The sequence below is a fragment of the Pseudophryne corroboree genome, chromosome 3, assembly GCF_028390025.1.
Source record: "Pseudophryne corroboree isolate aPseCor3 chromosome 3, aPseCor3.hap2, whole genome shotgun sequence".
Lineage (NCBI taxonomy): Eukaryota > Metazoa > Chordata > Amphibia > Anura > Myobatrachidae > Pseudophryne > Pseudophryne corroboree.
The window spans coordinates 773,805,320-773,830,453 of record NC_086446.1 but is presented as its reverse complement, the minus strand read 5'-3'; the positions used below and the strand labels follow the sequence as shown (position 1 = coordinate 773,830,453).

Sequence of the window (25,134 nt, the reverse complement as noted above, 5' to 3'; positions counted from 1 at the left end):
CTACGGATCTCCTCCAGTATATATAACTTGTATAAAGCAATCTTTCCTGTATGTAACATCCGCCTCACCCTGTCCAGGTCAGACGGCATTACACATAGCTGCGGTCAACCAGAAAGTAGACCTGGTGCTGGCCCTGATACGGAGAGGGGCTGATGTCTCCTCACCCAGAGCCACTGGAAGTTTCTTTGCCTTAAGTCCTAAGAACCTCTTCTACTTTGGTGAGTTCTCAAAGTTGGCTGGGACTATTTTATTACTGTACTTGTTATTTTCATGAGCGGACTACTGGGTCAACACAGCTTGAGTCTTGGGAAGGTTGAACTCTATTCACCTTTGCCTTATGCAGCACTCCAGCTGCTGTGAAACTACACATCCCAACATGCCTTGTCACAGTTTTGCATTTAGGGCATGCTAAAAACTGCGGCAGGGCATGCTGGAATATGTAGTTCTGCAGCAGCAGGAGTGCCACAGGTTGCCTGCCCTTTCAATAGGCCCTTGCTCATTTCCGGCCCTGGGCCCATATGGCACTTAATCCGGACTTGCGTATGCATCATGAAATGTGTACAGCTCCGCAAATGTGTAGATATACACTGCTCAAAAAAATAAAAGGAACACTAAAATAACACATCCTAGATCTGAATGAATTAAATATTCTTATTAAATACTTTGTTCTTTACATAGTTGAATGTGCTGACAACAAAATCACTCAAAAATTTTCAATGGAAATCAAATTTATTAACCCATGGAGGTCTGGATTTGGAGTCACCCTCAAAATTAAAGTGGAAAAACACATTACAGGCTGATCCAACTTTGATGTAATGTCCTTAAAACAAGTCAAAATGAGGCTCAGTAGTGTGTGTGGCCTCCACGTGCCTGAAGGACCTCCCTACAATGCCTGGGCATGCTCCTGATGAGGTGGTGGATGGTCTCCTGAGGGATCTCCTCCCAGACCTGGACTAAAGCATCCGCCAACTCCTGGACAGTCTGTGGTGCAACGTAGCGTTAGTGGATGGAGCGAGACATGATGTCCCCGATGTGCTCAATTGGATTCAGGTCTGGGGAACGGGCGGATCGGTCCATATCATCAATGCCTTCATCTTGCAGGAACTGCTGACACACTCCAGCCACATGAGGTCTAGCATTGTCTTGCATTAGGAGGAACCCAGGGCCAACCGCACCAGCATATGGTCTCACAAGGGGTCTGAGGATCTCTTCTCAGTACCTAATGGCAGTCAGGCTACCTCTGGCGAGCACATGGAGGGCTGTGCGGCCCCCCAAAGAAATGCCACCCCACACCATTACTGACCCACTGCCAAACCGGTCATGCTGGAGGATGTTGCAGGCAGCAGAACGTTCTCCTTGGCGTCTCCAGACTCTGTCACATCTGTCACATGTGCTCAGTGAGAACCTGCTTTCATCTGTGAAGAGCACAGGGAACCAGTGGCGAATTTGCCAATCTTGGTGTTCTCTGGCAAATGCCAAATGTCCTGCACAGTGTTGGGCTGTAAGCACAACCCCCACCTGTGGACGTCGGGCCCTCATACCACACTCATGGAGTCTGTTTCTGATCGTTTGAGTAGACACATGCACATTTGTGGCTTGCTGGAGGTCATTTTGCAGGGCTCTGGCAGTGCTCCTCCTGTTCCTCCTTGCACAAAGGTGGAGGTAGCGGTCCTGCTGCTGTGTTGTTGCCCTTCTACGGCCTCCTCCACGTCTCCTGATGTACTGGCCTGTCTCCTCTATGCTCTGGACACTACGCTGACAGACACAGCAAACCTTCTTGCCACAGCTCGCATTGATGTGCCATCCTGGATGAGCTGCACTACCTGAGCCACTTGTGTGGGTTGTTGGGAGGTCATACAGGCACGTGGAGACCACACACACTACTGAGCCTCATTTTGACTTGTTTTAAGGACATTACATCAAAGTTGGATCAGCATGTAGTGTGTTTTTCCACTTTTTAATTTTGAGGGTGACTCCAAATCCCGACCTCCATGGTTTAATAAATTTGATTTCCATTGATAATTTTTGTGTGATTTTGTTGTCAGCACATTCAACTATGTAAGAACCAAGTATTTAATAAGAATATTTTATTCATTCAGATCTAGGATGTGTTATTTTAGTGTTCCCTTTATTTTTTTGAGCAGTGTATATACAGGTTGAGTATCCCTTATCCAAAATGCTTGGGACCAGAGGTATTTTGGATATCGGATTTTTCTGTATTTTGGAATAATTGCATACATAATGATATATCATGGTGATGGGACCTAAATCTAAGCACAGAATGTATTTATGTTTCATATACACCTTATACACACAGCCTGAAGGTCATTTTAGCCAATGTTTTTTATAACTTTGTACATTAAACAAAGTGTGTCTACATTCACACATTTCATTTATGTTTCATATACACCTTGGGGGTCATTCCGAGTTGTTCGCTCTGTATTTTTTTCTCGCAACGGAGCGATTAGTCGCTAATGCGCATGCGCAATGTCCGCAGTGCGACTGCGCCAAGTAAATTGCTATGCAGTTAGGTATTTTACTCACGGCATTACAAGGTTTTTTCTTCGTTCTGGTGATCGTAATGTGATTGACAGGAAGTGGGTGTTTCTGGGCGGAAACAGGCCGTTTTATGGGAGTGTGTGAAAAAACGCTACCATTTCTGGGAAAAACGCGGGAGTGGCTGAAGAAACGGAGGAGTGTCTGGGCGAACGCTGGGTGTGTTTGTGACGTCAAACCAGGAACGACAAGCACTGAACTGATCGCAGTTGCTGAGTAAGTGTGGAGCTACTCAGAAACTGCTAAGAAGTGTCTATTCGCAATTTTGCTAATCTTTCGTTCACAATTTTGCTAAGCTAAGATTCACTCCCAGTAGGTGGTGGCTTAGCGAGTGCAAAGCTGCTAAAAGCAGCTTGCGAGCGAACAACTCGGAATGAGGGCCCTTATACACACAGCCTGAAGGTCATTTAATACAATATTTTTAATAACTTTGTGTATTAAACAAAGTTTGTGTACATAGGCCCTCATTCCGAGTCGTTCGCTCGGTAATTTTCATCGCATCGCAGTGAAATTCCGCTTAGTACGCATGCGCAATATTCGCACTGCGACTGCGCCAAGTAATTTTACAATGAAGATAGTATTTTTACTCACGGCTTTTTCTTCGCTCCGGCGATCGTAGTGTGATTGACAGGAAATGGGTGTTACTGGGCGGAAACACAGCGTTTTAGGGGCGTGTGGATAAAAACGCTACCGTTTCCGGAAAAAACGCAGGAGTGGCCGGAGAAACGGGGGAGTGTCTGGGCGAACGCTGGGTGTGTTTATGACGTCAAACCAGGAACGACAAGCACTGAACTGATCGCAGATGCCGAGTAAGTCTGAAGCTACTCTGAAACTGCTAAGTAGTTTGTAATCGCAATATTGCGAATACATCGGTCGCAATTTTAAGAAGCTAAGATACACTCCCAGTAGGCGTAAGCTTAGCGTGAGCAACTCTGCTAAATTCGCCTTGCGAGCGATCAACTCGGAATGAGGGCCATAGAGTCATCAAAAACAAAGGTTTCACTATCTCACTTGTCAAAGTCAGAAAAATATCTCTATGCACACTACCATATTTGCACCTCACACAGGTCCGTGCTGCGCATGCGTACGCTCTCCCGTACGTGCGCATACTCACAGTCGCGGGCACCCGCAGGCGCACGGTATGCGTATTTACGGTAGAGTTTATGTGATCGTAGCGTGCGACTCAATCGTTACATATTTTCACTATATAATGTATTTTGTAGATCATGGTCCCTTTGATAGATTCTGAAAGTTTGGTTAATGTAGAATGTTCATGAACAGAGAAATCCCTCTTTGTTTGATACGAAGGGACAGACAGGAGTAATACAGTGGTGTTTAGTACCCATCGGAAGAGTATTTAATTAGCAATATTCCGGTGTTGGTTTGAAGCGGATTAATCGCTCGTGCGAATAGTTATGGACATAAGAAGTTTATGAACATTCACTGTATTTGCACTTACTTATCCATGCGGCGGGAAACCCAGTTTCCCTCCCACCTGAGCTGTTGGAAATAGTCACGGCCCACCTGTATGAATCAACCTATGACCTTTTGTTTTAATGCGAGGAGGAATTCCTGTGTCCAATGAACAATGAGATTGTAGGGACCATTGAATTGTATTGTGTGTGGGGCATAAATAGACAAGCCGATCACATCCAGCGCTCACTCTTCAACGGTTATCATTGCTGAAAATCGGGAGCTGGATGTCCAGAGGCGCATGCGTTCGTTTCCCCTTGTGCGTAAGTGTTTCTCCGCAACCATATTGTTCTTACTGTTATTGTGGGCCATCTCTCTCTCTCTTCTCCTCTTTCTCTCTTATTTTTCCCTTAAAACATAATTGTATTGTATTGTATTTCCTGTGTAGTTATCTGGTTAGGTAGTCTATGTTATATTGTAGTGTATGACTTGTATTGTGTTAATTCTTTTGCAAGTATATCATTCATAATATATATTTATTAGGCGTTGGACCCTAAGCCCAGGTATCTGTGTATTTCTTATAGTGTTTAGTATTCTCAGAGCGTCTGTGATGCTCGAACAGCATTTGAGTTAATAAGGTTACACTAGGTTGCATCTACACCCTATTTCTACACTAAGGTTTTACTGCATATTATACTGTTTATGGTTTAGATATAAAGGTTTAACATTGTGAGCGTCAGCGCCGCTGGTGATCTCCTCGTGGTCCCGAGCGTCCGCTACGCTATAGCGAATCATTACGTTAGACGACAGCCAATAGCGTGCCTGCCTGTGATCTCTTGGCCGTGAGCGAACGTGACGCTTGAGCGTCTCGACCACGGCTAAGCGATTGCTACGCAACGAGCGTACCCTTACGGTACTCCATACGTGAATAGCGTACAGTGTTCTTAGACCTCACAAAGGGTTTTATATAAGATAAATATCTAGCTTTATCAATTGGCGGCTCGCCCGTCCTTCACATATCTGCACTAGGTAATTTCAGCAGACATTATCCAGCAGCAAAGGGCGGGAGGTCATATTCCTCGTAGTGCTGTTTGGATAAGCGTCTGCTTCGCTTAGTAAAGGGTGCTGAAGGATTCCGGGACCGGAGGTAAGAACAAAACGATAGTGTCCTTTTAAAACTGTTTATTTCTGTCTTGCGTACACACGCACGCATATCTGCATTTCTTTTCATTCGTGTATTTTCATATATCACTCTCCTGTTTGCCATTGCATAATTGATAAACGTACTAAGAGAGATTTGCCGCTATTTCATAGTTAAAGAGTAAAGGTAATACAGTTAAGGTATAGAAATACACACAGCTCTACCTAAAGGTAAAAGGAGAGATTGGTGTGGTGTGCGGTAGATGATCGAGGATCATCTACATTGATAAAACGTGTTAGTTGTGTTACGGTAGACAAAGACTGGTGTACACGTGTCTCTAACAAAGGGAGAGACTCGCGTACGCAAAGGCCGACGCACGCAGCGTAAATTACGCAACGGAGCGTCTGGGTACGCCCACGTAACTCAAGTCACACGATAGTGTTGATTTTTAAGTAACGCAACAAGCGATAAGTAACGCAACAAGCGATAAATAACGCAACAGGCGATAAGTAGCGCAAATCTATTTTAAATTCGAAATGTAAATTAACAGATCCTTCTCCTAATTTGTAACACATCTGGTCTAAAGAGAAATTTCTGCGCAGAAATAGAAATAGAAACAAAAGTGTACATGTGGTGAGTGAGTGTTTTTACATACATTTATACAATTTTGAGGTTGAACCAAAAGAAATCATCGAGTTCTCGTGAGGTACATACGTGTAAGTGACATGCACGGTGGCTAGGGAGGCATCCTTGGTTAAACATAAAAAAAATTGAGCATTAGAGTATAGCAGACCAGGAGGTCATACTGTAACAGACCAGGAGGTCATAGCAGACCAGCAGGTTCAGGTACAGCAGACAAGGAAGTCCGCTATACAGTCCACAGGCACAACACCTAAAAGGGTTGGTGCAACACCCATATAGGCCATACAAGCTCTTGCTGAAGGAATTCGCAGCCGCAATTTTCGATTCCGCTGGTCGCTCCGTACATAAGATTAGTTGCTTATGTGCTGAACGATTGTACCGCACGTAATTGTGTGCATTAGTTAACCTGACCGGTACTATTTGTGTACGAAGGTCATAAACGCTATTTGTACATTCTGACGTGATTTGTGTAATTTTTTATTTTTACAAAGGGAAGTTCGCTGGTCACTCAGGAATTATCCAACAACCTCACCTTTACTGGAAAGAGTAAGTGTTCTGCGGATATCCCTCGCATGTTCCAGTAAACAAAGGTTAAATAGGTGCCCTGGGTCGAGTACGCCAGCACCATATCGGTGTGATCAGGTCGTATTGGTCGGCGTGGGCAGAGTGAGTAAGGTGCTCGGTAAACCTTACCGTCAACCTATCGTGAATATCTTGGTTTTTTGTAAGGGTCCGTAACACCTGCAAATTATGGGGGCCAGTTGTTCAGGAAGGGGGCGATCAACCTCGGTTCGGGTTGATTCCATAAACCGACCAGTCGGGTCGGCAAGGTACGTAATGTGTGAAAAGTACGGAAGTCACACAGAAGCTTTATGTGATGAATGGGAGAGAATGACAGTACATGACGGGGAGAAATTCCCAAGAGTAGGTAGCTTCAGCTCAGAAGTGTTAACGAATTTAAGGAGAAGGATATGTCTCATTAAATCAGCAAAGAGACGAATCAAGCATTATGATTATTTGCAGTTGTGGCAACATGAGGGTGACATACAGAGAGGATTGGCTCAGGCGGCGGGATCTGGCTCGATCAGGAAACTGATAGCCACGGCCCCACCGCCACCATACATATCAGGAGAGAAATTGGTTGCGGAGAATGACGCACTAAGGTGTAACAAACAAACACTTAGCAACTGTGTAAATGTTAATGATAATGTTAACCAATTAACCAATGCAAGTATTAACCCGTGCAAGTTGTACCCTGTTTTGAACTTTCCTCAGGAGTGTGATCAAGAGGACGAATCGGCAACAATTTCAGCGCTCTCTCTAGCAGCCACCATAGCAGAGACCACAGTAGGCACAGCTCCACCCCCGAGATTAGTAACAAAGGCCCCTAGCGGAGGGATAGGTGAGGTCGTATCAACGGGTAAGTACGGCACCATACACTATGCTGAAACTATTTCACCACAGCCTGTAGAATCTACACAGAATGAGGTTGTTAGAGTTAATCCTGTTAAGGTAATAGTAGTTCCAAATGGGAAAACAGACACTTCAGGAGTCACTCCTGTTAGGAACATTGCCATGTATAGCCCATTTTCCCGAATGGAATTAAGGACCATAGTGTCTGAATTCCCTGACCCTAGAAAAGACTTAGTTGCCAGCCAAAAATACATCAGAGACCTAGGTAACACGGTAGAGCCCAACAACAAAGACTGGCAGATATTGCTGAGAGCATGTTTACCCTCCAATGTTGACGCAACTCAATTTTTAGCTGACTGTGGATTAGATCAGGATGTACCTCTTACAGAAGTGTACAACAAAGACAATGTAAAAAGAATAAGCTTACAGTTAAAAGAGTATTTCCCAGCGGTAGTTAAATGGAACAAGATATTCTCCATTAAACAAAAGGAGTCAGAAACAGCTACAGAGTATTTTCACAGAGCATTATTAGAGATGGCAAAATACACAGGCATAGAGGACATTAAAACAAACATAAACCATCGAGAAGTAGCAGTATCGGTACTGATGGATGGTTTAAAAGAGTCATTAAAGACTAGGGTACAGACCACACAACCATGTTGGTGAGGTCTGTCTGTGGCTACTTTGAGAGAGGCTGCTATTGATCACGACCGGAATATCACCAGACACAGGGAACAACAAGGTGATAAGTTAATGGCAGTAAGTATACAGGCCTTGACCACAAAACAGCCTGTGTTAATATCACCAAACCCTGTGGGTAAGTCAAATGTGGTAACATGTTATTCTTGTCACAAACAGGGACACTTTGCACGAGACTGTAGATCGAGAAATATACAAAAATCTTATCAACCCCCTAGACAACGACACGACACACGACATTGGGATCAGGGTCCGCAGAAACGGAGTTATGAGCCACATGCAGGGGAAACAAAAAGATATCCCCCAAACAGAGACTGGCAAGCCTCTGGTAGCTCCCAATTAACTCCATCACAAGTAGTTGCTGCCAGCGGGATTCAGGGAGGTCACCATACCCAATAGGGGTGTGGCCATACCTGTAATCTGCAGCCAGTAAAATTGATTGCAAGCCTTGGAAGTGAACCCGAAGTTGCAATTAATGTAGCTGGTAAATCATTAAACTTTCTTGTAGATACGGGGGCGGCCAAATCAGTGATAAATTCGACAGTGGGCATGAGAACCACTGGCAAGACAATTCCAGCCATAGGAGTAACAGGGGTAGTCCAGCACTACCCTGTTAGCAAACCAGCCGAGATTACAGTAGGGCCGTTACATACCAAGCATTCCTTTCTGCTGGCTGCATCGGCACCGACTAATCTCCTGGGAAGAGACTTACTGTGTAAAATGGGGTGCGTCATTTATTGTACTCCTGAAGGTGTATTCTTGGACATACCTGAGAATCACGCTCAGGAAGTGCGAGACATGTTAGACTCCCCATCAAAATTAATGTCACATACCATTATGACAAATAGGACTCCCTCCCAAGTAGAAGAAATGACATCTCAGATACCAGAGTCACTTTGGACTAAAGATGGACAGGACACTGGATTAATGGCAAACGTAGCTCCGGTAGTTGTACAAGTAAAAGATGGTAGGATAGCTCCAAAAATCCCACAGTACCCTCTGAAGCCAGAGGTGGAGTTAGGAGTTTACCCAGTAATAGAGCGCTTGCTACAACAGGGCATTCTGGTAAGAACGTCCAGCACTGCCAATAGTCCCATCTTCCCTGTGAAAAAGAGTGGGGGGAGGGGTTACCGGCTAGTGCAGGATCTAAGGGGGATTAACAAAATAGTTGAGAGTCAGTTCCCCGTAGTGCCAAATCCAGCTGTCATCCTAATGCAAATCCCTCCCACTGCGAAAAATTTTCACTGTTATTGACCTCTGCTCCGCTTTCTTTTCGGTACCTCTGCACCCTGAAAGCCAATATTTGTTTGCATTTACATACAGAGGAGTCCAATACACATGGACTCGATTACCACAAGGATTCATAGATAGTCCAAGTATATTTTCCCAGGCTTTGCATGATTGTTTACAGTCTTTCCAACCAGTGAGTGGATCAGTATTAATACAGTACGTGGATGATCTACTACTGTGTTCTGATTCATTGGAAGCATCCCTGAAGGATACGAAACAGCTCCTGTTTCATCTTTCAGACACAGGACACAAGGTTTCCAAAGACAAGTTACAATTATCCCAAACTAAGGTAAAATATTTGGGACACTGTCTAACACAAGGACTGAGACACCTGACCGCTGATAGAATTCAAGCAATTAGAGACATGACTCTGCCACAAACCCAGCAACAGATCAGAACGTTTTTAGGAATGTGTGGGTATTGCCGTAACTGGATCCCAGGGTTTTCCATTCTAGCGTTACCCTTGCAGGAGATGGTCTCCTCAAACAAACCTGATCGGATTTCGCATACAGATGAGTCTGAGACAGCATTTGAGAGACTTAAACAGTGCCTAACGCAGGCACCAGCATTAGGTATGCCAGACTATGGGAAACCCTTTGAGCTGTACGGAACAGAAAGTGCTGGTTGCGCGGCAGGCGTACTAACCCAAAAGCACGGTGATGCCAGCAGGCCAGTAGCATATTACAGCGCTCAGCTAGACACGGTAGCGCGATCCCTCCCCACATGCTTGCGAAGCGTTGCTGCGATAGCATTGCTAGTAACGAAAAGCGAAGATGTCGTGCTAGGTCACAACCTCACAATTCATACACCACATGCAGTGTCAGCCTTGCTGAATTCTGCCCAAACCAGGCACGTCTCATCAGCGCGGTTTACAAGATGGGAATTGGCACTAATGGCCCCCGTAAACATCACCATAAGGAGATGCAGTGCATTAAATCCTGCAACATATCTCCCAGGTGTGCCTGGACAGGCACAAAGGGTGGAGGATGAGAGTGGTGGGGAAGGAGGATTTAATACAAAGGAAGACACACATGATTGTATGGAATATTTGGCCCAAAATTTTACCGCAAGGCCTGACATCAGTGACAACCCACTGGAAGATGTAGAACTTACGTTCTACACGGACGGTAGTTGTCATAGACAGTCAGACTCGGGAGACTTGTGTACTGGATACGCAGTCGTAGATGACCAAGGCACCATAGAAGCGGAACCGCTAGGCCCACCTCACTCAGCCCAGGTTGCTGAACTGGTCGCCCTAACCAGAGCATGCGAATTGGCTAAGGGCAAATCAGCCAAAATCTACACCGACTCTAGATACGCATTCGGGGTAGTCCATGATTTCGGAGCCCTATGGCGCCTCAGAAATTTCATGACGGCAGCTGGTACACCGGTAGCGCATGCAGCTCACATAAAAAGGCTTCTAACAGCGATACAGGAACCCGACAGAGTGGCTGTTATCAAATGTAAAGCACACACATATAGCCAAGACCCAGTATCACTTGGTAACAGCCGAGCAGACGAAGCTGCTAAGTTAGCAGCTGGTACCCCCAGACAGACAGACACCACACAACTGATGGTATTTAATACCATCAACACACAGAAGTTGTGTGAGATGCAAAATTTGTGTTCCACACAGGAAAAGGCAGTCTGGAAGGCAAAAGGATATGGCCAGGAGTCCTCAGGACTCTGGACGGATGGACACGGTAAACCAGTGGCCCCCAGAGCATACCTTCCATGTTTAGCTGAGGCAGCTCACGGGCTGACTCATCTGGGCAAGGAAGGGATGTGCAAGTTGGTAAGAGCATATTGGTGTGCCCCAGGATTTTCATCTCATGCGAGTAAAAGAGCAATGTCATGCCTTACCTGTTTGAGAAAGAACATCGGAAAGGCAATACCTACAGAACCATCTCATATCCCACCTGCCGGCGGCCCTTTCCAGGTAATACAGATTGACTTTATACAATTACCCCCTTGTCGAAATTTGAAATATGTACTTGTTTGTATAGATGTTTTCTCAAATTGGGTCGAAGCATTTCCGGCGGCCACAAATACCGCTATGTTTACTGCTAAGAAAATTGTGCAGGAATTTGTATGTAGATATGGTATCCCTAGAATTATCGAAAGTGATAGGGGTACCCATTTTACAGGTGATGTCTTTCAAGGAATGTGTAAATTGATGGGAATTGATAGCAAGCTGCACACTCCATACCGTCCACAGGCGAGTGCGAAAGTGGAAAGAGTGAACAGCACTATTAAAAATAAACTGAGTAAAGTGATGGCAGAGACAGGATTGACATGGCCAGAAGCTTTACCCATTGTACTGTACAGCATCAGAACCACTCCCAGGTCCCCTCTTAATCTGTCTCCCTTTGAAATCTTGTTTGGTCGACAACCGCATGTTATGATTAACCCTCAGGATGATTTGAAGTGTAACAATGAAGTGACTGTAAAATACTTGATTAACATGAGTAAACAGTTAAGGAATCAAAATGATAATCTGAAGTTAGTGATTCCTGATTTACCAGATAGTAATTGTCATGACATTGAACCTGGGGATTATGTAATGATACGGAATTTTCTACGCTCAGGTTGCCTTATTGACAGATGGGAAGGACCATACCAGGTCTTATTGACTAGCACTACAGCATTGAAGGTTGCTGAGAGAGAGACTTGGGTTCATTCGTCCCACTGTAAGAAGGTTGCTGATCCAGAGAGGTCCCGTGATAAGGAACAGACGGTAGAGGTTGTATCACTGGAGTGTCTGTTCCAGGAGGATTGAGGCGGCACCTGAGCATTGAAAATCACAAGACCAAAAGCAGTTGTCGATCCCCTGTTCCCTTTTATTGTTTTTCTCCAACTTCCCATCCCCTCTCCCTCAAATTATTTTTTCCCCCTTCTCATTCTTCTCCGTTTCCTCCTACAAGATGGACTTGCCCCAAGAGACTGTGATCCGGATTTTCCTGTTGACCATGATGTTGACCAGAGCAGTCTGTTCCGGCGAGAGTACCATGGAGGTCGAGAGAGGTTCTGGAATGGGTTCTGATGATAAAGATGGAGGCGTAGTTTTCCAAGAACAACTTAACCAACAAGTAAAGGCGAGTATCAGAAAACGATCCGATAGCATTGACCATAGAAGGAATTGTGAAGGATTGTTAGCTGAAGAAAACTGTATCTGTCGGCTCTGTAACAATGTCATTGAGGATGGGTGCATAAAGAAATGCCAATCCAGTTTTAATATCCATATGGACCGGCATCCATTGAGTGACTATCACTCCTTAGTGGGTAGTGTGTTAAATAAAACAGATTGTTGGGTATGCTCTCAAGTACCTCAAGGTCATAGCAAATCAGGGCTAGTACCATTTCCTTTAACGTTAGGGGAGGTACTTGAGTTAAGTGGTGGGAGACCGGTGGACAGGAGGTTTAATATCTCCAGCCCTCCTAGTTTGAAGCTCCACCAATACCATGTGGATAGGTCCCTATTATGTTTTAACATCTCCAATCCCCGAAAGCCGGGAAATTGGGAAGTGTCATGGAGTAATCAAACCATGACTTTTTCGCATAGAGCAGATAGAATGCCTACAGATACAGAGCTTATACGCCACATAGCCAGTAGAGGAAAATCTTTCCGATATAGGTATACCTTAGGAGATAGGATTACGAGAGTTGGAGAGGTATCACCAGGATACTGTGCACATATCGTACAAACTGATACGTGTACTAAGCAGATGGAAGAATTAGGGTTAGGAGATTTCACATGGAAGGTGTGTAATATGGTTATGTCTTACTCCGTCCCATATGTTCTCCCCGATGATGCATATTTCATATGCGGGAGAAAGGCGTATAAGTGGCTTGCCCCAAACTCTGAAGGATTGTGTTATATTGGAAAAGTACTGCCTGAAGTAATGACTGTATCACATGATAAAATGAAAGACATACACCGTGTTGCCCAAACTCCTTATACTCACACCCATTACGAGCACGTAGTTAAACGGCACCTGATAGAAAGAACAGAGCATCCGGCCTCTGACATGATCCATGAATCCACCGGGATTCAGTTTCTAATCGCGTTAGACATCACTCGCACCACCAGAGGAGTGTTGAATTATAAATACATATCTGCGCTTGCAAATTTGTTAGATAATATCACTGAAATGTATGATGACACGTTTAGGTATACTGGAAGAGAACTTCAAGCTTATAAAACAGAACTGGTACAGCATAGAATGGTTCTTAATTACCTCACAGCAGTGACAGGCGGATATTGTGTCACACTGGCAACACAATACGGCGTGAAATGTTGCACATATATTACGAATAGCACCGAGGATCCGGTCGAGGTCATAGACCAAAAGATGGATGATATTCTCCAACTGAAGTGGGAATTTCGCAGGAGACACAATCTCACTCTTGCTGCTGTAGGTAATGAGCTGACTGGTTGGGTGTCATGGTTGAACCCGCGAAATTGGTTCTCTGGTTTAGGAGACTGGGCTCAAGGAGTCATAATGGATGTTGGGAAGTTTCTCCTATGTATCTTAGGTGTTATCATAACGATTGGTTTGATATTTAGATGCGGTCAGGCTTTAATGAAGTGCAATCGTCGTACTAGGGTAATGAGTTTAAGGAGTGAGGAAACTGTAATTCCAATGGATTTGATTTATGACCCAAATGTAGAAACAATGATGTGATGAAAATGCGATTTCTACGGTCCGTTTCTTTCACCTGTTTTTCCGTTTCCTCCAAGGTAAAAAGACCCACTTGGACGAGGAATTTGATGAGCCGATATACAGACAACAGAGGGATTAAAGAAGAAGTTTTGACAACCTGATACACAGATTTTTGATGAACTTTGCCATAGATCCCCAGTTTCCCTAGAAATTTTAAAATTATGCTAGCCCAACACTTTTGTAAATCTATGGACATTGACAGCTTTTGCTCGCACCTTATGGGCAAAAGCACAAAGAAGACTGCAACCAACAGACACCAAACAAGACCTCAATCGACGAATGTACATTTACCTGACATAGAATACCACCGCATTTACCGTAATTATGTATTTTCTTCATTTCTACAACCCCCAGGTAATGACACACATAGTCGATAGGGAATACAGGCACAGATATCAGCAATCACATATCTCCCCCATTCATGTATCATCAACTAAAATGTGCTCCCCCATTTTGTTACAACCAAAGCCGAAAAGAGCTCGGTAAAGTTTGACAGCCCATCCACAGACCCGTACCACGGGATAAGAAGGAATTCAAATGTATACTTCGCAATACCTCGAAGCTTGATTTAAAACACGTACGGCACGATGATACATGACCCCCAAGCACGGATTCATACACACATGCTTCTGCTATCTCACTAGGTCATACCCTTTTTTCCTACCTTCTCCTCTCCTCCCCTACCCAACCATGTAAATGTATTAACCCCTGACATATATTTTTCTCCTTTTGAAATGTTTTAGGAAGTGGCAGTTATTGTTGACTGCCAAAGGGTGGACTGTCAAAGTCAGAAGAATATCTCTATGCACACTACCATATTTGCACCTCACACAGGTCCGTGCTGCGCATGCGTACGCTCTCCCGTACGTGCGCATACTCACAGTCGCGGGCACCCGCAGGCGCACGGTATGCGTATTTACGGCAGAGTTTATGTGATCGTAGCGTGCGACTCAATCGTTACATATTTTCACTATATAATGTATTTTGTAGATCATGGTCCCTTTGATAGATTCTGAAAGTTTGGTTAATGTAGAATGTTCATGAACAGAGAAATCCCTCTTTGTTTGATATGAAGGGACAGACAGGAGTAATACAGTGGTGTTTAGTACCCATCGGAAGAGTATTTAATTAGCAATATTCCGGTGTTGGTTTGAAGCGGATTAATCGCTCGTGCGAATAGTTATGGACATAAGAAGTTTATGAACATTCACTGTATTTGCACTTACTTATCCATGCGGCGGGAAACCCAGTTTCCCTCCCACCTGAGCTGTTGGAAATAGTCACGGCCCACCTGTATGAATCAACCTATGACCTTTTGTTTTAATGCGAGGAGGAATTCCTGTGTCCAATGAACAATGAGATTGTAGGGACCATTGAATTGTATTGTGTGTGGGGCATAAATAGACAAGCCGATCACATCCAGCGCTCACTCTTCAACGGTTATCATTGCTGAAAATCGGGAGCTGGATGTCCAGAGGCGCATGCGTTCGTTTCCCCTTGTGCGTAAGTGTTTCTCCGCAACCATATTGTTCTTACTGTTATTGTGGGCCATCTCTCTCTCTCTCTCTCTTCTCCTCTTTCTCTCTTATTTTTCCCTTAAAACGTAATTGTATTGTATTGTATTTCCTGTGTAGTTATCTGGTTAGGTAGTCTATGTTATATTGTAGTGTATGACTTGTATTGTGTTAATTCTTTTGCAAGTATATCATTCATAATATATATTTATTAGGCGTTGGACCCTAAGCCCAGGTATCTGTGTATTTCTTATAGTGTTTAGTATTCTCAGAGCGTCGGTGACGCTCGAACAGCATTTGAGTTAATAAGGTTACACTAGGTTGCATCTACACCCTATTTCTACACTAAGGTTTTACTGCATATTATACTGTTTATGGTTTAGATATAAAGGTTTAACATTGTGAGCGTCAGCGCCGCTGGTGATCTCCTCGTGGTCCCGAGCGTCCGCTACGCTATAACGAATCATTACGTTAGACGACAGCCAATAGCGTGCCTGCCTGTGATCTCTTGGCCGTGAGCGAACGTGACGCTTGAGCGTCTCGACCACGGCTAAGCGATTGCTACGCAACGAGCGTACCCTTACGGTACTCCATAAGTGAATAGCGTACAGTGTTCTTAGACCTCACAAAGGGTTTTATATAAGATAAATATCTAGCTTTATCACACTCTCACTCAAAAAAGTCCGTATTTCGGAATATTCCGTATTTCGGAATATTTGGATATGGGATACTCAACCTGTAATGTATATATACTTTTTTTGCCAATGCATTTCTTGTGAGTAATTAACGCCCTTTTTTCACTGATTCTGCATCAGCTCCACTGTCATTAATCACACATACGGGCTTATTTATTAATATTATTTTTACTTAAATAATGTGAAGAGGGTGTTTTACACCATTTTCACGTTATTTTAGTTTCACTGAAATGCATTAAACTGCCCCAAGCCTTTTAATTCAAATTTTTTTAGTAATCAGGTTGCATTTCCCATACTTGTAATAAGAAATGCGATCTGGACGAATTTACTAATATATGTGAAAAAATACCGAAGGCAATAACGCTACAGTATCTTCAGACATCGCTTTCCACAGTCACCTCCGGTTCCTGGCTCTATTCTCCGCTCTGACAGGCAGAATAGAGTTGGGAGTCAGTGCCTGTGATTTAAATTTTTTTTTTACCTACAGCACCTACCGGTGTCCCGGTGCGCTCCTCCATGCCTCCGGTCATCTGATTGTCGACTTCCTGCACTGTGACCCCAGTCATCTGATGTCTGCTGTAAACTGGCATCTCAGTTTACAGAAGATATCAGATGATGGGGTCACAGCGCTAGAAGCTGGCGATCAGATGACCAGAGCTGGAGGAGTGCGCTGGGACACTGATCACCGGGTAAGTGCAAGGGGTAGGGGGTACCCGATGGTGGTGGCAGCGGTGCATGTGCAGCACATACTCAGGGTATTTCTTGTGAAAAATACCCAGAGAATGCTACGGAGTGCATACGCAGCGACAGAGTTTTCTCACACAGTAGTGCTCCTTACATATTAGGCACAAAGTAGTAGTGCCCCTTAAACATTATACCCACTGTATTAGTGCCCCTTACACATTATGCCCACAGTAGTAGTGCACCTTACATATTATGCCCACACAGTAGTAGTGCCCCTTACACATTATGCCCAGTAATTGTGTTCCTTACATATAATGCCCACGCAGTAGTTGTGCCCCTTACACATTATGCCCACAGTAGTAGTGTCCCTCACATATAATGCCCACACAGTAGTAGTGTCCCTTACACATTATGCCCACAGTAGTAGTGCACCTTACATATTATGCCCACACAGTAGTAGTGCCTCTTACACATTATGCTCAGTAATTGTGTTCCTTACATATAATGCCCACGCAGTAGTTGTGCCCCTTACACATTATGCCCACAGTAGTAATGTCCCTCACATATAATGCCCACACAGTAGTAGTGCCCCTTACACATTATGCCCACAGTAGTAGTGTACCTTACATATTATACCCACACAGTAGTAGTGTCCCTTACACATCATAACCACACAGTAGTAGTGCCCCTTACACATTATACCCACAAAGTAATCCTTATCACTCCCAAGTTTACTTAAATGAAGATATCAGCAGTGTCTATTTCTCTAAATAATGGAGCGCTCTGGGATACTTGTAAATATATTTAAAACCTGATATCCAAGGTGAAAAAATATCTAACTTGCCTTAAAGTGTAGTCCTGATTAAGATCCGCACTGACATACTTTTATGTATGTATAGACACGTGGTTGCTATGTAGGAATTGCATCTATTGGGACAGTGACTTATTACACATGAAGACCCTGCCTAAAGTTTCAGCGTGGACCTTAATCAGGACTACACTTTAAGGCAATTTAGATATATTTTTAACCTTGGATATTAGGTTAACAATATACTGTATGTACAAATATCGCAGAGCGCTACATTATTTAGAAATCTAGTAGTAGCAGAACAGTAGGGCTGCTGGGAGCTGTAGTTTATTTTGAGTCTGATCACTAGTGCGGTGCAGAAGCTCCAGACACCGGCACTGACAGTAACAGTGACTCACCAGGTACAGTATTACAGTACAAGCACCCCTTCCTTGCCCTGGGTGAGTGCCATCCTGGCCAATAAGTAGACACTCCCCTGTTGCTACCCCACCCCTCACTGCCCCCCTACTGCCCACATCGCTCCAAACACAGCACACTGCTGAACCCCCCCCACACACACACACTTATTGCCCCCCTACTGCTTCACTGATCCCCCACCCCTTGCTGCCTCCTACTGCTCAAAGTGCTAGCTTCACTATTTACTGCCCCATCATCCCCCTGCGCATTGTTCCCCTACTGCTCACACTGCACCCACACACTGCACACACACACACGCTAACCTCACAAGCAGAATAGTCACTCTCTGGCTGGCAGGCAATCTGCAGCAGCTCCTCCTCTCTCTCTGACAGCAGCCCTGCTCGGTCCCATGCAGCTCCGCCCCCACCTGCTCACAAGCCACTTTCCCTATCCTCTGCTGGTAAAAAAAAAAGGGTCAGCTGCTCAGAGGCGGTGGGCAGCAGTGTGGAAGGGGTTCATCCTGCTGTGCCGCCCTCAGCAAGTGGCGCCTCTAGGCATGTGCCTGGTGGGAAATCCACCACTGCAATGGGGATACATTTCTCAAATTTGTTGCTCAGGAAAAAACATTGCTGTGATCCATAGTAACCAGTCAAATTCTATCATTTTTAAAGTACGGTTCACAAAATGACACGGGAAGCTGCATTGGTTGCTATGGGATATTATCGCTTTTTTTCTTAAATGTGTGCCACTTTTTAAAAGTGTCCCCCATTGTCAGCTAATAAAATGATTCTATCGTTTTATGCTATCGCCATGGCTGGGACTTCTTTCCAAATTCCAGGAGAACACATCCTGTCCTTTGCTACATGTGTCGCGGATGCTGAGATTGTTAAAATACTTATAGATCATGGAGCAGATATGTGGAACCAGGACAATTTGGGTGAGTAGATCTTGGCTTAGAGAACTACTTTCAGAGACTATTAGGTGAGATATCTAAGTTGTTCTCAGGGGTTCCTTCAGGATTATTACAAATAACAGTTTAGCATTTAGAGGTCTGTATACTAAGGGGGTCATTCCAACCCGTTCGCACGCTGCTGTTTGTCGGTTCTGAACATGTGCGCCGGCCCGCAATGCACACGCGTGTCGTTGCCCGGTGACAGCCGTCGCTGGGTAACGTCAAGGTACCGAAGAAAGCGATCACTGTCACGATCGCAAGAAGAGTGACAGGCGGAAGGCGTTCTGGGGCGTCAAATTACCGTTTTCTGGGAGTGGAGCAGCGAACGCAGGCGTGTACAGGCGTTTGGAGGGCGGATGTCTGACGTCAATTCCAGGACCTTCATCGCTGGATCCATCGCACAGGGTAAGTAACTGCAGGGCTAGTCTTGTTTTACACAAAACTTTTTTAGCATAGCAGGGCTGCACAAGCCATCGCAGCCTTGCTATGCTAATATACACTCCCCCATAGGCAGCATCTAGTTGATCGCACGAGCAGCAAAAAGTTGCTACATGCGATCAACTCGGAATGACCCCCTAAGTCTTTGAGAGAGATAAAGTGGAGAGAATTAAAGTACCAGCCAATCAGCTCCTGATTGTCATGTTATAGGCTGGGTTTCAAAAATGACAGTTAGGAGCTGGCTGGTTAGTACTTTATCTCCAGGGCCGTAACTAGGGTGGGGCTAAGGGGGCATGTGCCCCGGGTGCAGGATTTGAGGGGGCGTCATGGAGTTACAGAGGAGCAGTTTTGTTTTATGTTTTGTTACCGGCAGTGCTGTGCTGCTCCAGTTAGACAGCAGACAGCTCCCAGGGCAATGTATCTGACCCACCTGTCTGCCCGTAACTGGCTCCGACGCTGTGCGGGTGAGCTCCAGTACCTGATATCTCTCCCATGTTGGCTACTGTCTTAAACTCTCTTCTTTGCCATGCAATGCTGCGACTAGCATGCAGTGCACCGTACAAGCTATAGAAGCGCACTGTGCACCCAGTTAGCGGTATCAACCTCCACTTTGCCTCCCAGATCGGGGGATTTGGTGTAGCTTATAGGGAGGTGTAGTGCAGTGATGTAGTGTACCATATAGGGTATGTAGTGTGGTCATGTATTGCAGTATATAGGGGCATGTAGTGCACTGATGTGGTGTAGCATATAATGGGATGTAGTGTAGTATATAGGGTATATAGTGCAGTGCATAGGGGCATGTAGTGTAGTGATGTAGTTCAGCGTGTAGGGAATGTAGTATAGTGATGTAGTGCAGTGGGTAGGGGAATGTAATGCAGTGATGAAGTGTTATGATATAGCGCAATGTATGGGGACACACAGAGGAGCATGTAATTGAACATGCTGGCGGGTCATGTGACGCATAGGGCATTTGAGGCACATAGCGTAATATTGTCCAGTAGTATCCCCTTTTTTCAAAATTTTTGATAATATCATTATTTTAGTCTGATAGGGTTTTTTTTTTTTTTGCGTGATTTTTTTTTTTTTTTGGGGGGGGGGGGAGGTGTGTGTGTGTGGGGGAGGGGGGTGCCAAATTACTGCCTTGCCCCGGGTGACAAAAATCCTAGTTTCGCCCCTGTTATCTCCATCCACTTTATATCACTCCAAGTCTTAGTACATAGACCCCTTAATCTACAGTACTTCAGTTACAGTTGTTTAATATGTGCATGCAATAAACATCTAAGGCTGTTTATTTCTATCCATGGTGTCACCAGGTAACACGGTCCTACATATCCTCGTCCTTCAACCCAATAAGAGTATTTCCTGCCAGATGTTTGATTTCCTGCTCTCTCGGGATTGTGGCCTACGTGGAAAAGCTCTTAGCGAGATTCCTAACAAGCAGGGTCTCACGCCATTAAAGCTGGCTGCTGTTGAAGGCAACGTGGTGGTGAGTTCATTAAGGACAAAAGATGTATAAAGTATAGTATAAAAGAAGTATAGTATAAAAGAAGTATAAAAGATGGGGATGGGAATTTCAAGGGAACTGCGCCCGGCATCGCAGGACCAGATCTACAAATGTGCAGTGCGGCTCCTGCACACGCACAGATCAAATACCATCGGACAATTAAATGAACATCGAAGCGGCCTCCTCATCTCAATCAGCCCCATACATTACAAATACATTTGAATAACTGGTAGAAGAAACCACTTGGTGAATTCACGTGGACTACGATTGTGAATAGTAACCCGTTTGTAGCAAAGCGAGTTACCTTGCCCAAAGTGCTCGAGCCAAGTGAGCCTCAAGGACCTACGTTTCTACTCATGTCACAGGAGATGAAATATGCAAGATGTGGCCCAAATAAACAAAAACATGAGCAACTACTGTATGTTTGTGTCGACCATCATAACATCAGCCTTTTGACCTTGTCGACCTTTTGTACCAGTCAACCTAATGCAAATTGACCCTTTGACTCTCTTTCTAGACGGTGTAGATCTCCTATGCCACACCCTTTTCTGAGATACTTTGGGGTGATACATCAAACCTTCTAAAGTGGACAATTGTAGAAGTTGCCAATAACAACCAACCAGCTTCTATCTCTCCACTCTCAAATACATTCTTTAAAATAAAAGATGGAAGCTGAGTAATTGCTTTGGGCAACTTATCGACGGGACCTCTATGAAGGGTTTGATACATCTCCCCTTATTTGAGGTTTAATCTTCACCATGTATCTTTTCTTGACAGATGTTCCAACACTTAATTCAGAAGAAGCGAAAAGTTCAATGGTCATTTGGCCCGATTAACAATATGTTGTATGACATGTCAGAGATTGACTCATGGGAGGGCCAAGAGTCCATACTTGAGCTCCTTGCATCATCAAACAAGAGCAAGGTGAGAAAGGATTCTGATTAGCCGTATTGCCTATTTATATATTACAGCAGGCCAACTCTTTTTCATTGAGCTTCACAATAAACACTGCGTGCCTGTACTCTGTCACTCTAACTCCTGAGCTGAGCTTGCAGTTGTGGCCATCCTCACAGTGCTGTGTATACCATCCCATAGTGCTGCTGCGCTACCTACACTGTGCCTGCATACCATTTCATGGTATCACACTCACTACCTGCAAGCTAGTCCAGCATCTGCTGGTTAACCCCTCAATTCCCTGTACCATGTATCCTGCTGTATATTGCTCCAGCCAATATCCTGCAGTCTACAGCCAATTGGGTAAGCCCCTATTGTTGAGGTATAAGTCCTGGTGGCATCCTAAGTACATCTTACAATAAGGGAACAATGGTCAGCTGTTATAGACAGAAGACCATCCAGCTGGCTCTAAGGGTTTCAAGCAATTGGCTGTAGCTTCATAACACAAAGGTTCTTATGGAACTATTCTTGGTAAAACATAAACAAAACAAATAGTAGAATTTGGTTAACGTGCACCATTGTCTATCTACAGGACATTGTAAAATACTGAAGGTCTGGATTCATATATTATACAAATGCTGTTTGTGTTTGGCATGTACATTATTGAATATACCCCTATGTGTTTGTTTTTTTCATGTGGTGGCCAATGTGTGTATTTTTTCTCATGTGAAGCCTGTGTGTTTTATTATTTTCATGTGAAGGCCTATGTGTGTTTTTTTTTCATACAACGCCTTTGGGGTAAATTTGCTAACGTGGGAGTTTTTTTTAGAACAGCTGATAGCAACCAATCAGATTCTACTTAACATTTATCTAGCTGCTTCTAGAAAATAATGGATAGAATCTGATTGGTTGCTATCAACAACATCGCCAGTTCTAAAAAAAACTCTCACCTTAGTAAATTTACCCCATTGTGTTTTATTAGTTTCATGTGGGGTGCTAGTGTATGTTTTTTTTTAATGTGGATGTCTATGTGTGTGTTTTATATCATGGGGGCTAATGTATGTTGTTATTTTCATGTGGAGGCTTATGTGTATGTTTTTCCTCATGGGGGCTAACATGTGTTTTTGTTTTCACACACACAGCAAATAACAGTTATGTAAAAATAATATGAGGGTTTTTTCCACCAAGGGGCGCCAAAATCTGTATCCGCTTACCAATAAAATTAGGCTCAGGCTGGCCCTGACCTTGGGGTACCAATCTTTATGGGAACTAATTATGTCACTGAGATATGAGGGTGATACACTGGGACCAAATATATCTCAAGTATAGACTCAAAAGATCTTGGTCTACACTGTTCCAGTTACACGTCCATTTGACATTCTCCCCTTTTTGTATTTTATCCTAAGGCTCACAAAATAATGAATATCCCACCAGTGAAACAGCTGCTACAGAAAAAATGGCAGCATCATGGACGCACATATTTTCTGTCCCTGGCTACTCTCTACGTGTTCTATATGACCTGTGTGTCCCTATGTTGTGTCAACCGACCAATTAAACCACGAGAAGGAAACATTACGGACCCCAGAGACATCACTCTGTTTGTTCAGAAGACGCTACAGGTGGGACAGGCTGAATAATGCTACTAATGTATATTTAGTCTAAATGGCGGGACGTAACAATGAAAAAAATGCGGTAAAAGCTATGAAAATGGCCATTTTCAGATGTTTACTGCAATACTTAACATAGTAACATACACTAGTAACATAGTATCTAAGGTTGAAAAAAGACAATTGTCCATCGAGTTCAACCTATTTGTGGTCTCCTATGCACGATTATTTTGTATAAAATTTGACTGAAGTTGATGACTGCCGTTACGTTTTACCCCTCTTTTTTTATAATAACCATAGTGCGTGACTATGCCCCGTAACCCTGGATATCCTTATCCATTAGGAATTTATCTAACCCATTCTTAAAGGTGTTGACTGAGTCGGCCATTACAACTCCCTCAGGCAGGGAATTCCAAACACGTATCGTCCTTACCGTAAAAAAGCCTTTACGCCGTATTGTGCGGAATCTCCTCTCCTCTAACCTGACCGAGTGTCCACGAGTTCTCTGTGTTGATCTAACCAAAAACAGGTCCTGCGCAAGATCTGTATATTGGCCCTCATTCCGAGTTGTTCGCTCGGTATTTTTCATCGCATCGCAGTGAAAATCCGCTTAGTACGCATGCGCAATGTTCGCACTGCGACTGCGCCAAGTAACTTTACTATGAAGAAAGTATTTTTACTCACGGATTTTTCTTCGCTCCGGCGATCGTAATGTGATTGACAGGAAATGGGTGTTACTGGGCGGAAACACGGCGTTTCAGGGGCGTGTGGCTGAAAACGCTACCGTTTCCGGAAAAAACGCAGGAGTGGCCGGAGAAACGGTGGGAGTGCCTGGGCGAACGCTGGGTGTGTTTGTGACGTCAACCAGGAACGACAAGCACTGAACTGATCGCACAGGCAGAGTAAGTCTGGAGCTACTCTGAAACTGCTAAGTAGTTAGTAATCGCAATATTGCGAATACATCGGTCGCAATTTTAAGAAGCTAAGATTCACTCCCAGTAAGCGGCGGCTTAGCGTGTGTAACTCTGCTAAATTCGCCTTGCGACCGATCAACTCGGAATGAGGGCCATTGTCCCCTTATATATTTGTAAATGTTGATCATGTCCCCTCTTAATCTCCTCTTTTCCAGTGTAAACATGCCTAGTCTTGCAAGCCTTTCCTCGTATTCCAGCGTCTCCATACCCTTAATTAGTTTGGTCGCCCGCCTCTGAACCTTTTCTAGCTCCAGGATATCCTTTTTGTAGTAAGGTGCCATATGTAATAAATGGCCTGCAGTAGATATGCAGTCAATCGTTCTGCAGTCCCCATAGAATTCTATGGGACAGCAGTGTACGCTCTGGAAAGCGATACTTTCCAAAGCTGCTGCCCAATAGGCAACGGCATCTATAGTAGAGATGTGCACTGGCCCTGTGTTTTGGTTTTGTATCTGGATTAAGTTTCATGTTTTGGTTTTGGTTCTGGTTTTGCAAAACCACCCTCACGTGTTTTGGTTTTTGATTTGTAATTTTTTTTATGCTTAAAAACAGCTACACATCATACAAGTTGTGCTTGTTTTTGTTCCTACACTATTATTAACCTCAAAAGATTCATTTCCAGTCATTTCCAGTCAATTTTGACCACCTCACAGCTTACATTATTGTTTTTACCAATATTGGCCAAAGTCTGCAGTGAGCTGGCTGGTTACTAAGCGACAGAGCAGCGTCACAAGTACACGGCAGTTTATAGCACATCTATGAACAGGGGCATCTTCAGAGAGGATGAGGT

At 44.2% G+C, this 25,134-nt stretch overlaps 1 protein-coding gene across 1 annotated transcript in view; it reads left to right on the top strand.

The window, feature by feature from the left end:
* Positions 1 to 25,134, top strand: part of LOC135056861 (transient receptor potential cation channel subfamily V member 6-like) — a 168,738-nt gene that overhangs the window by 62,711 nt on the left and 80,893 nt on the right. Inside the window, exons 4-8 of the mRNA XM_063962535.1 lie at positions 78 to 218; positions 18,814 to 18,912; positions 20,679 to 20,851; positions 21,647 to 21,793; positions 23,170 to 23,382. Of these exons, the coding sequence (XP_063818605.1) occupies positions 78 to 218; positions 18,814 to 18,912; positions 20,679 to 20,851; positions 21,647 to 21,793; positions 23,170 to 23,382 (773 nt within the window). The remainder of the gene's footprint in view (positions 1 to 77; positions 219 to 18,813; positions 18,913 to 20,678; positions 20,852 to 21,646; positions 21,794 to 23,169; positions 23,383 to 25,134) is intronic.